General features: G+C 41.3%; 1 protein-coding gene across 7 annotated transcripts in view; it reads right to left on the bottom strand.

Annotated features, from left to right (window-relative positions):
- Window positions 1–12,197, bottom strand: part of LOC131686706 (ankyrin repeat domain-containing protein 11) — a 104,293-nt gene that overhangs the window by 4,192 nt on the left and 87,904 nt on the right. For all 7 annotated transcript variants that reach the window (XM_058970620.1, XM_058970621.1, XM_058970622.1 and 4 more), the window contains one exon: window positions 6,578–7,457. In XM_058970620.1, coding sequence (XP_058826603.1) covers window positions 6,578–7,457 — 880 coding nt within the window. The remainder of the gene's footprint in view (window positions 1–6,577; window positions 7,458–12,197) is intronic.

Below are 12,197 nucleotides of genomic sequence, written 5' to 3'. Positions count from 1 at the left end.
CCCATACAAACTTCAGGCACGTTGGTCCGGTAGTTATACTGGTCCGATTTGCTTCAAATTTGGTGCAAGTACTCCTGGCGGGACTAGGAATCGACTCAGGGGTGGGCCGATTGAGTTTTCAAAAATTCATCATTTTTCTGGGCAGTCTATTGCACACCCTTCTCGAGGCAAAAGAAAAAAGGTCAACAACTGCACCTCTAACCCCGGGTTCCATCCTGACCCAAAAGGCGTCCAAACCCCAAAAAGTCGTTCCGAAACAATTTTTTTTTCGAAGCGACAGCGGATTCCGACGCCAATACCAATTCACGAAACCCCTCGAACCTCGACCGCCTTGCGACCATGTCCGACTGAACTTCACACAGCCTTCCCCACCCCCGCACGATCTTGATTCGCTGCCTGGCCACGTTCCGAAAAACCTTAAAAAAGGAAAAAAAACATGACTCACATCAAAACAAGGAATATATAGCCGGTGTTAAATGAGACCGGACTAAATGACATTGCATTGATTTCGAGAAAAACGAGCTTAAAGTTTGAATCGCAGCATCCTTTACGTTATAATTTGAAATGAATTTTTGTCATAATTCTTACTTATTGTAACATATTCCAAATCTGGTAAAAGTCGAAAGTAGCTGCAGAAATTCTCTATCCAGTGCTATCATTATCTCATTTTCTAAGATTTTGCGACTTAGTCCGGTCTGACCTAACCATATGTAAATTGCATCAGCAGCTGGATTTGCCGTTACAATCTGCCGCTAGGCTTGAGGGCAGACTTCAATATGTTTCTCCATGAGGCTAGCCTGTTTGGCATGGAGTCATTTGGCATAATGCCCGTTTGGAATAAGAAAAAAAAATTGATAGTAGTGATTTGACATAATAACCATTTGGAATAAACGGTACAGGACATTGAATCCTATTAAGGTCGTCTCGCATAATGGTTTTTTGGCATAAAAGTCTTTTGCAGAATTTGAATTCGTGAACAGAAATAGGCGATATTTTACCTATTTCGACCAGCAATAGAAAAACGAGTATGTGATGTAACATTGTTTGCTTATTAGTATATAGTATCCGACCTCATCTTTTCGCAGTATAATATGGGATGACAATTTCGCACCTAATATAAAACTGCGGAATAACTAATGCTTCCGTAAAAATTCACAAAAAATAATAGATACTGATTCGTAGAATCAAAATGCTGAAATAATGTGGAGAACTAAATTCCTAAAATATGATATATTAACGGTTTTTCTTGGACTTAACGAGGTTCGATGCTGCGAAATTATTTTGCTTGCCTACTGCATTGTCAGCAACTTTTCGCAATTTCTTGAAAGGTGAAAAGTTGAGTCCCTGCCTACAATGGATCAAAACGATGTGCGACACTGCTTGTCGCGAAAATAAGCACATAGGTATTTCAACCTCTGGTCGTTTGCTTTTTAATGTAGAATACATTTAAGCTTTCAATATAGGGGTCCCGTTTCAAAATATCGGCTGCGGCGCCGCGTCAGATTTTGAACGTTAATAACTTTTATCATACTTAACAGAATGATTTGATTTTTAGGCCAATTTGTTGAAAATATGTTCCTCTATGCTGTATTAAAATTTGAAGTATGTATAACATGCACTAATAACAAAAATTGTGTTTTGAAAAATCTTTCGAAAACGACTCGGAAAAGTGAAAATTTTCAGCCCATCCCGCACAGAGCCGTCACTTTGGTAGATCAACCGAACAATAAAATAATGAAAAGTTTATATATAGGTCCACTACATGTTTGTTCCTATGATTATTCGCATTGGGTTGCTTGACGAGAGCAGTTGGTGGGGGAGCGGTACAAAAGGCCGAATCACAAAAGGCCGAATAACAAAAAGCCGAAACACAAAAGGCCGAAGATGTTCTAACCTACCACAAAAGGCCGAAACCCGAAAAGGCCGAATCACAAAAGGCCGAATCTCAAAAGGCCGAATCATATAAAACCGCAAGTCCACATGCATCAGAAATCGAATGATCTAATCTGTTGGTGTTGATGATACTTTAGTATTGCCCATGACTAATATTTTAAAATAAAATCGCGTTTATAAAAAGCATAGATAATAAAAGAAAATTAATATAAAAAAGTCAGTTTGGCTAAATGTAACCGCTAGCCACAACTATTGTTTGGTTGTTGCACTGCGCCAGCGCATACGGCGAAGCCAGTGCGATGCGGCCTAGCCGCATAACCGAGGCCAAGGATCCGAAGCGGCGTAAAGCCGCTGAGGATCCGCCGGACGAGGTGGCCGCCGACCCGCCGTCGGAAGCGGCGGCCTCGCGCAAGCAAACCTGTGATCCACTCGTTTGCCCGGATTACTCAAACATAGGGGCTTAAATTAGTTTAAGTCCGACGGAGCGGAGCGATGTCGGACAGCACTTGCCATGAAGCGATGTGGCGTAGCCACATTAGGTTTCGTTCTGTTTATTTATTCCAGTAAATCGGCAAATATGCAACGAGAAAAGTGTCGTAAATATTCCAAACATTATTATTCTATTGAAAAAAATCGTAAAAAATCACTCTTAGAAAGTTTCCAGTTCCAACCGCTCTACATATTTACCATTCTGAAAAGGTACATCGACATTTTGGAGACCCCGCTTTTTGGCAACTTCGTGGAATAACTTCATTGTGTTCTGTCTCGAGTTGGTGATTATGGAATCATATTAGGCTTAATGCAAGCAGTAGCCTGTGGAACAACGACCAACTTGCCGTGTTTAACATTCTACATGACAGGTAGTATGGAAAGTTGTGCTCAAATTGATATTATTTACTATATCATCATTGAAAATTTTCAGTTTCAACTGCTCTACATATTTGTCATTCTTATTTGACCAGTCGGCTTAACGGCATTCGGCCAAACGACATTCGGCCTACCGGCTTTCAGCCTAATGACCCAGCACCTTGATATTCGCTGCATATTTACAGCGAGAAAGATGACGTAAATGACGTAAATATTATTTTCAATGGTTCCAATCAAATTCTTTCAAAGGTTCCAATCAAATTGTTGAAAGCTTCGTTCAAATCTTGTTTTCAGTTCCAAAGGCTTTATTTCTCACCCTGTTTGGTGCATTCGACCTAGTGTGCCTCGCCCTAATGACTATTCGTCTATATATCCTTCGGCCGGATAACCCTTTGACTAATGACCCCCAGCATCGTTCTAATCTACTACAAAATGCCCGAAAAGACCTTATTAGAAAATATGTGATGCGGATAGCGCATATTTTAACGAAAAATGGTCAATCAATGTTGAATAGATTTTTAGAAATCCTGCCATGTTAATTATTGTAATATCTTTTCGGGTATTTTTCCTTCTTTTTAACATGAGCTGTTCTTTTGAATTTAATTTAATTAAATAAAAAATCAATTAAAGCAGTTTTCAGCCATCAATTCATGATATGATATGCACCAGCTCATTAATAACGCCATGGGTTACTACAATGACCTTAGCGATTTGATCTCGTGCTTCGGCCTTTTGTAGTTCGGCCTTTTGTAATTCGGCCTTTTGTGATTCGGCCTTTTGTGATTCGGCCTTATGTGATTCGGCCTTTTGTGGTTTTCGGCTTTTAGAGATTTCGGCCTTTTGTGATTCGGCCTTTTGTGCTTCGGCCTTATGTGATTCGGCCTTTCGTAGTACTCCCGTTGGTGGGGGAAAGACGGCATATTCCTTTGGTTAGGCCATTAGAAGCCGGACGGAAAGGAAAGGCTCATGCACGGCACGAGAGAGAAAGCGATAGTAGTGCATATTAGCGCGATTATAAAAATATCTGTCGGTCGGTTTTCCTCATCATTCGTATTCGTTCAAGTTCAAGCACTAGCAAGCAGCCAGTCCACCGAAGGAAAGCAGTTGGCGATGACGACGATCGGAAAAAGTGCCCCAGCTACTGGTGACTCATGGCAACCCGATCAGGAACTGTCGCCCTGCAAGAATTTCGCCCCAACTAAAGGGCAACAGAGAAACTAATCTGTGTTCTAATAAGAGTTAAACTGGCTCACCGTGTCCGCGGGGAGTGCGTCTGAATTATGCTCCCGCAATAAAACAATAAACGGTTCTTTACAGGACCAATTAATTGTGTTCTAATAAGTGTTAAACTGAAATTTACATTTTATGGTGTATAACAAATAATTTTCAGAAAGCTATATAAGAAATACGATGTGTGGAAAGAAAGAAAGAGAATTTAAATTATCCTCTCTCGCTCGTTTTCGTGCACTGCCTTTCCATTCCTTTCTGCTGCTAATACCATCATAACAAACGAATGTGGGTGTTCCCCCACCATCCCATGGCCAGTATCACCGCTAACAAATAAGACAAAAGAATTTAAATTTGTGAAAATCTTTTCCTTCCTTCTTTTCAAATCTGCAACATTCTTTGAAAATATTGTTGGAATGTTGTTATTGAAAAACTGAACATGCAAGTTTGCTAGCACTGGCCACTAGATTGAAGGCGATGGAAAGACAGAATATTCGTTTTGGTTATGCTAGTATTGGTAGCCGAACGGAAAGGAAAGGCACAGGAATGGCACGAAAACGAGTGAGAGAGCGATAGTAGTGCTTTCTCGTGTTTTCATATATGAATATTGGTCGGTCGGTTTTTCTCATCATTCGTATTCGTTCCAGAGATGCCATTATGCCAGATTTATCTGGCACAGCCAGAGTTTTTGGCAGCTTCCAGACAAAAAGACGAACCTCTCATTCTGCCAGATTTTTAAGTTTTAGAAGCTACTACATACACATTTTGGAAATTTGGGTAATAATGTCCCAAATTTAACAAAAATCCATTGACCCAGGGTCGATGATTTTGAGGTCGCTGTCAAGTGCCAGATTTTGCAAGACATTTTTAGTTGAACTGCCAGATTTTCTTTGATAAAATAGTGGCAATTCTGATTCGTTCAAGCACTAGCAAGCAGCCAGTCCACCGGAGGAAAGCAGTTGGCAATGATGACGGTCCGCAAAAGTGCCCCAGCTACTGGTGGCCCATCGCAACCAACTACCGATCAGGAACTGTCGCCATGCCAGTATTTCGCCCCAAATAAAGGGCAACGGAGAAACTAATCCGCTGGCTAACATTCCAGCGTCTGGTTCGTAAGGTTGTGTATTACTTCAAAGTCGAGCTACGCTTACAACACTCAGCCGTAATGAAGCCAGTGATGCCTACTTGGTCGGTTTGTTTGAGGATACAAAATTGTGCGCCAAGTACGTAACTTTCTCGCAAAAGAAATCAAACTGGCTCACAGTGTCCGCTGGGAGTGGGCGTAAATTACAATAAAAGCAACGGTTCTTTTCAGGACCAATCAATTGTGTTCTAGTGAGAGTTAAACTGAAACTTTCATTTTAAGGTGTGTAACAAATTTTCAACAATCAACATAATACGTTGTGTGGAAAGAAGTAGCTTGCACACGGAACAAAAATTTAAATTATCCTCTCGCTCGTTTCGTGCACTGCTTTTCCATTCCTTTCTACTGTTATTATCAGTATTACCAAAACGAATGTGTTGTTGCATGCGTTTAAGAGAAATGTTGAAGTCGCATGCTTCTATTCGAGCTTTTTGGCAGCCTCTGTGAACTAACTGCATTAAATGATTTTTTTGTGCAGCTCCGTGCTAGTAGCAAACAAAATGGCCCTACCAGTGTCTGATTGGTGAGATTGTGCAGGATTTCAAAGTCGAGCTAAGCTTCAGCCGTAATGGTACCCGAAGAAGCCAGTCTTGTCGTTTTGTTCGAGGCTACAAAACAGTTCGCCAGGCACGTAACTATCGTGCCAAAATATCCAACGATCCAGCGCATCACCATCAACACAAACGCCGATACCAAACGTTCTTTTCAGAACCACCATTATTACCATAGAGAATTATTTGAAAATTTCCCATTCAAACGTGATTTTGTTGAATATTATTAGATTTAAATTAACGTCTCGAATTGAAATCACGACGCTCCGGTTATGTGACAGACATTACCCACCCATCTTTTTTTATTGTGACCACGTCTAACGGTTTAATATAGACACCCCATTTCAATATTTCTGAAGGAACAGAAGGTCGAGTTTGGAAAGTTTGTAACTTTCATTGTACTTAACCAAATTACACAATGTTCGCACTAATGATTCAGAAATATGACCAGGAATCTTCTATTAGATTTGTAAGTATGTATAATTTACATGAATAAAGAAAAATTGATTTTCAGGAATCAATTATTATCTGTTCTTCCATTGGCCAGTACTACGCGACTTCCTCATGCTAACAATTAATTTCATCGTTAGCCATCTCCCTCACCAAGGCCAACAACGCCAAAAAACCGGTCCTTTTTAGGACCACCATCATTTTTGTAAAGAATAATTTGAAATATTCCTCTCCCAAATCACCTTTTGTCCGAAAATTCCAATGAGTATCAACATATTTGAAGAACGTGTTCCTTATGTATTCTACATCTCTCCGGTTATGTCGCAGACATTACCCACCCATCTTTTTGTATTCAAATATCATGCCTATTCTGTTTTGGTACAAACAATGAAACGCATGAATACCAATTAACAATTGGCGCCATGATAATCAAATGTGGACTTACCTGTTGGAAGATGCCACCACGTAGGGTAGGGCTGCGTGATTTCTAGCTGAGGCATTTTTGCCGTTCCGTGAACTTCCGCCAGCATCAGCATCTCCACTGGAATTTTGCTGCGGTATGACAATTTTCAGCGGTGGTACCTTTGGTCCCCCACCGCTCGGGAAACTAGTGTCAGTATTTTTAATACCACTATCGTCGGTTTCTCCTTCACTGTCATTAGTGTTACTACTCGATCCCTTGTTGGACGAACCGGAAGGACCGGCGGAAGCAGGTTTAGGACTCGCGCAGGGACTTTTTCGCTCCAGAGCACTTTTTCCCGTTAAACTGAGATTTTTCGATGGCGGCCCAGAAGATTTAGTGCTCTTATCCTGTCTGGGCGTCGAGCCACGGTTACTTCCTGGAATTCCTTTCGTGGTTTCCTTATTAGTGGTATCTGAATCCTTTCGTTTCTTTCTCTTATTATCATCATCATTCGAAGCACCGGTACTGTCCTCCAGTGGGTCACTTACTTCCGAAAATGGTCGCTTCGATATGTTCGAACTACCCGTTCCTGTTCCCGTTGATCCAGATGTGCCAGCGTTCTGACTGGACTCACCGTCGCCGCCCCCTCCTGCACTGTTTTTCTCAGAAGATGATTTTTCGTTCTTATCGCTGTTGCTCTCCTTCTCATCGCTAGAACTGGAACCGGAATCTTTCGGTGTCGACTTGAACTCATAGATGTCGTCCTCGTCCTTGTTGTTCACTGTCGAAGGTGTATTGGAGCCACCTATGTTACTGTTGCTGGCAGTGTCATCGGCATCACTATCCTGGTTAGAGCCCTTCTTGGTGCTTCCACCTTCGGAAGGCTTTTTCAGCTGCTGCTGGATTCGATTCGCCGCATTGTCTGGAAAGTGAGAAAGCGAGCACTTATTAATAACTGTAATTTATATAAGTATCGTACTTTGATTAAAAATGCATTAAGGTCATTTGAAAAAATGCACACGTGGTGAAATCTAAAGCTGGTTGTTGTCACCTACAAAGAATATAGTGTTGTTTTACAAACTATTCTATGTAGCTGAATATGAGAGATTCCCCTCAATTGATTTTTATATGTATTCGATTGCGACGCTAATTCGTAAAGATGTTTAACCAAGACTGAATTTTTAATGGCGGGAATGAAAACCCGATCTATAGTGCACATAGATCTGAAGGCATATTGTGCTACATTAGAGGTAACAACATGTACTTAAAAATTCTTGACTGGCAAATTGGAGAGGAAACAGATTGCTTCTTTTTTCGATAGTAGTCGTACTGGAGCTGTAGAGTTAGGGTCTCGGAAGCGCTACCCATCCGAATCATCCACTACAATTGCTGATAAGACGGCAAATGTCACCCACTAAGACACTGCTTATGGCCAATTGCAGCGGACTGTGATTCCATATGAGGTATTCATTGTACGGTTCAGATATATGTTTTTACGTTGACGTGTTCGATCGCATGGGCGTTTGTATGTCGCGTGTGTGTCGAACGTGTGGGGGCGAGGAGTACACTTGAAACGTTAAACGCAAAACAATACTTTTCCATAAAGGTCGTTGCGGTGACTACGATTATCGAATAAGTTTTTAGCCAATGTCATAGCTTAAGGGATCTCGATCCGTCCCACGAGACAAAATTTGCAAAATCGGACGAAGTGGCAACTGTCTGCCAAGTAAACACTGGTCCTCGAGAAGAGGACTACACTTTGCGCCTGTTTGTCTCAAAGTGCGTAACGCCAAGACCTCTATTTTGTCTAGTCCAATATACACTGCTCCTAACAACGCGTGCTAAGTCGTCAGTGATGCAATTAAAACTTCGCATTGATCCCGTTTCTGTCTTCTTCCTGATCTTCTCTTGGGTCCACTACGTCTGAAGCGGATCAATCGACTATTAAGGAAATCAGAGAGCACTGGTAGCCGTAATGTCCACTAATACTAATTTCTTTGCAACTATTCTACCAGTTATATTTCTGTTCTAGTATGTATTAATGTCACAGAGAACAGTCATCCAGGCTCGTATAAATAAGTTTAAAATATTTGTTTTGTCATATGAACAAGTATCCGCTATAATACTACGGCGACCACACTGACATATCCCAATATAATTATGGCGGTCACTTGGACACAAATTGTGTGGTTGACTGTCAATACTGTACACTACTTGGAATAACAATAGAATCATCTCTGGTAGTAACATCACAATTACCTTTGAGTGTGCCGTAAATTTTATACTGAACATTTACGCTTGGAAAGGACGTCTATTCTCTGTGCCTAAATTGATGTTGCTTCTCAGTTTTGCACGTCTCGGAGGAAACTTAATCCCACTGCTCCGTTATCGATGTTACGTGATATTCGTCATGGAATATTGTTTCTTTGAGGGCCATTCAGAAACAATGTCTCGCGGAAAAAAGAAAGTTGTCTAAAATAGATTTCTCCTTCAAGCATAATGTTGTTGGTTTTATTATCTCCGCTCCACTAGTACGTCTCAAATCAATTTTTAGTTTTAATCTCGGTAATTTATGTTTTTTTGGGAGAAATTCGCGAATGTGTTCACAGATGAGGCCTTAACAGTAGATCAAATTGAAGTCGCTGTTAGTCAAGTTCGGGTTGTGAGCCAAACTCTAAGCGCTATAGATGTCAATGAAACGATCATTATCAGAGCTTGTTCTCGGTTAAAATCGTCTTTCAATCCGGGACCCGATGCCTTCCCTTCAGTACTTTTTAAAAGGCACATCGACGTTTTAGTGACACCACTTCTTCGCATCTTTAGAGCATCTATTGCCAGTGGCATCTTTCCATTCTACTGGAAGTCCGCGAATATGTTCCCAGTCCATAAAAAGGTAATACGCGAGACGTCAATAATTACCGGGGAATTACTTCATTGAGTGCTGTCTCGAAGCTGCTTGAGCTGGTGATTACGGAACCACTTCAGGCTCACTGCCAGCAGTACCTAAGTGACGATCAATATGGGCGTTCTACAACGACTAACCTGCTTTGCCTAACATCCTACAAAACAGAGAGTATAGAACGTCGCGCTCAAACCGATGTTATCTATACAGACCTATGTGCCGCTTTTGACAAAGTGAACCATGGCATAACGATCGCTAAAATGGAGAGATTTGGAATTAACGGTAGTCTGTTGCAGTTGTTTCGATCCTACCTTTCAGGTCGAGAGATAGTGGTTGTCATAGGAGATTGTCAGGCACCCAAATTTACTTCTACGTCAGGATCACCCCCGGGAGCTCACTTGAGACCGTTGATGTTTCTGCTTTACTTCAACGACGTCCATCTAGTTCTGAAGATTCCACGCCTGTCCTTCGCAGACGATCTCAAGATGTTTCTTCTCATCCGCTCTATTGAAGATTGCAAATTACTCCAACGACAGTTTGAAAACTTCGCTGACTGTTGTAACACGCACCGTATGTGTGTAAATACAAAGAAGTGCTCGGTGATATTGCTCTCACGAAAAAAAAGAACCAGCTTGTTTTAACTACCGTCTACTGAAATTAAACGCGGTGAAGGTGAAGGATCTAGGAGTGATACTAGACTCCCAACTTACGTTTTAGCGAACGTCTCCTATACAGTTAGCAAAGCATCTGGAATGCTGGGATGCATCTTCAGGATAGCGAAAAAATTTACGGACATTTATTGTCTCAAAGCGCTGTATTGCTCTTTTCGCGGTCAAGCCTGGAGTACTGCTGCGAAGTTTGGAGTCCAAACTATAACAACGGTGTTGAGAGAATCGAGTCCGTGCCACGACGCTTTTTACGTTTTGCGCTTCGTAGGTTGCCGTGGAGAGATCCCGTCCGTCTGCCAAGTTACGAAAGCCGGTGCCAGCTGATTAATTTGGAACCCCTGCTTGTTCGAAGGAATACAGCAAGGGCTTTGTTCGTTGCTGATACTTTGCGAGGTCATCTGGGTTGCCCAGCCATCTTGGAGCAAATCAACATAAATGTCGCACCTCAAACAACGCGTAACAACCTCATGCTCCGATTGCCATTTCGACGCACTAATTATAGCATGCACTGGGCCATTATTGGCCTACAAAGGATTTTCAACCGAGTCGCATCAGTTTTCGACTTTTATTTGTCTCGCCTAATTCGACGTCTACGTTTTCCAGAACCTTCACCCGCTAATTTCGGCTGATACCTTCATTGTTGTTTTTTAACTGTATTATTATTTTTATCAAAATTTTTAGCGATTAGACTGTTAGAAATAAGTTTAGCATTAAGACATCATTGGGGCTTTGAAATGCCTGTTGGTGTATATATGACAAATACAAATACAAAGAAACCCTGTGAATATATTCGATGGTTTGGCCTCTAGTGAATTAAGTTCACTTATAGTTATTCACATTCTTCTCATTTGCTGGTACGCTTGTCATGTAGCATATCATTGACGAAATTTGTTTGAGGATTTGCTGGCGGGTGCGTCTATTTTGTTGTTGGAAAACCGGGTATATCCAGTCCAAATGAGTTTGTTTTCGCTGCATTTGAATAGGTGGTGGTGCTCGATGCTATCCGTCTGGCCAGGACAAATGTTGCAGTTAGGGTCAGCTCTCCTGTTCACCCTATACAAAAACACGTTGGTTACAATTTTGTGATGTACCACAGAAAACCACATTGATCGTTGGTGTGAGTTTAAAAATTTGGAGTGAATATTTTTAAAGATAGTCTTCCAATCACGTTGAGGATTTTCCCGTACTATTTTTGGTTCCTTTAAATGTTTTAAAAAGTGGTGGTATATTGTACTTGAATCCGGTGCTCTAGCTATTTCTTCGGTCAGGAATGCTGTCTCTTTAACTACTGTTCGGATGTGCTCGTATTTTCGTGGAATGCGAGACAAATTTGGAGGATTTGCGTTGTGCTCCGATATGTATCATGCGGTTGGTTAGCAGGGCCTTTGCTTTGATGGACGGTGAATGTAAATTTAAACCACCTTGGCATTTTGGTAGTATTAGTGTTTCGAAGGCAATTCTGGTCCAATTCATCCCGTACCACAGGAAGGAGCCGATCCGCGAAATGAATTTTCCAGCGTATTTATTCGGTAGGGGGATCACTGATGCTGTGAACCAGATTTTCGACGTTATGAACGTGTTCAACAAAATTATTTTCTGTATGAGATTTAGATTTAGTTGTTCATCCACATACATGTTTGTACTCCCCTTAGTACCGCAATCCAATTTTGTTCAACCGTGCTCGAGAAGTCTTCAGGAAGTATATTCCGAGAATTTTCACTGAAGTCTGCGTTTGCAACCACTCACTTTATGGTGTCATATCCAATAGACCGATCCTCAAGGTTTTTGTTTTCTGGGTGTTGAGTTTTGCTCCTGAAACAGCTGTGAAGGCAGCAAAGATGTTTATGATTGCGAGTAACTGAGATTCACTTTCGATGAACATAGAGATGTCATCCGCATATGCATTTAATACTGCGCGAGGGAATTGTCTCCGCAGCTTATCAAGCAATGGTTGTAGGTAGATGACAAACAGAATCATTGAGATTGGATCACCTTGGCGCACTGACCTTTGAATTTTGATCTCACTTCCCAATTTACCGTTGACCAGAACTCTCGAGAAACTATTATTCATACAGAACATGAGGAGGTTTAT

The sequence above is a fragment of the Topomyia yanbarensis genome, chromosome 3 (genome assembly GCF_030247195.1).
Source record: "Topomyia yanbarensis strain Yona2022 chromosome 3, ASM3024719v1, whole genome shotgun sequence".
NCBI classification, from domain to species: domain Eukaryota; kingdom Metazoa; phylum Arthropoda; class Insecta; order Diptera; family Culicidae; genus Topomyia; species Topomyia yanbarensis.
Note: the sequence above shows the minus strand (reverse complement) of the source record. Positions and strands in the feature narration are given on the sequence as shown.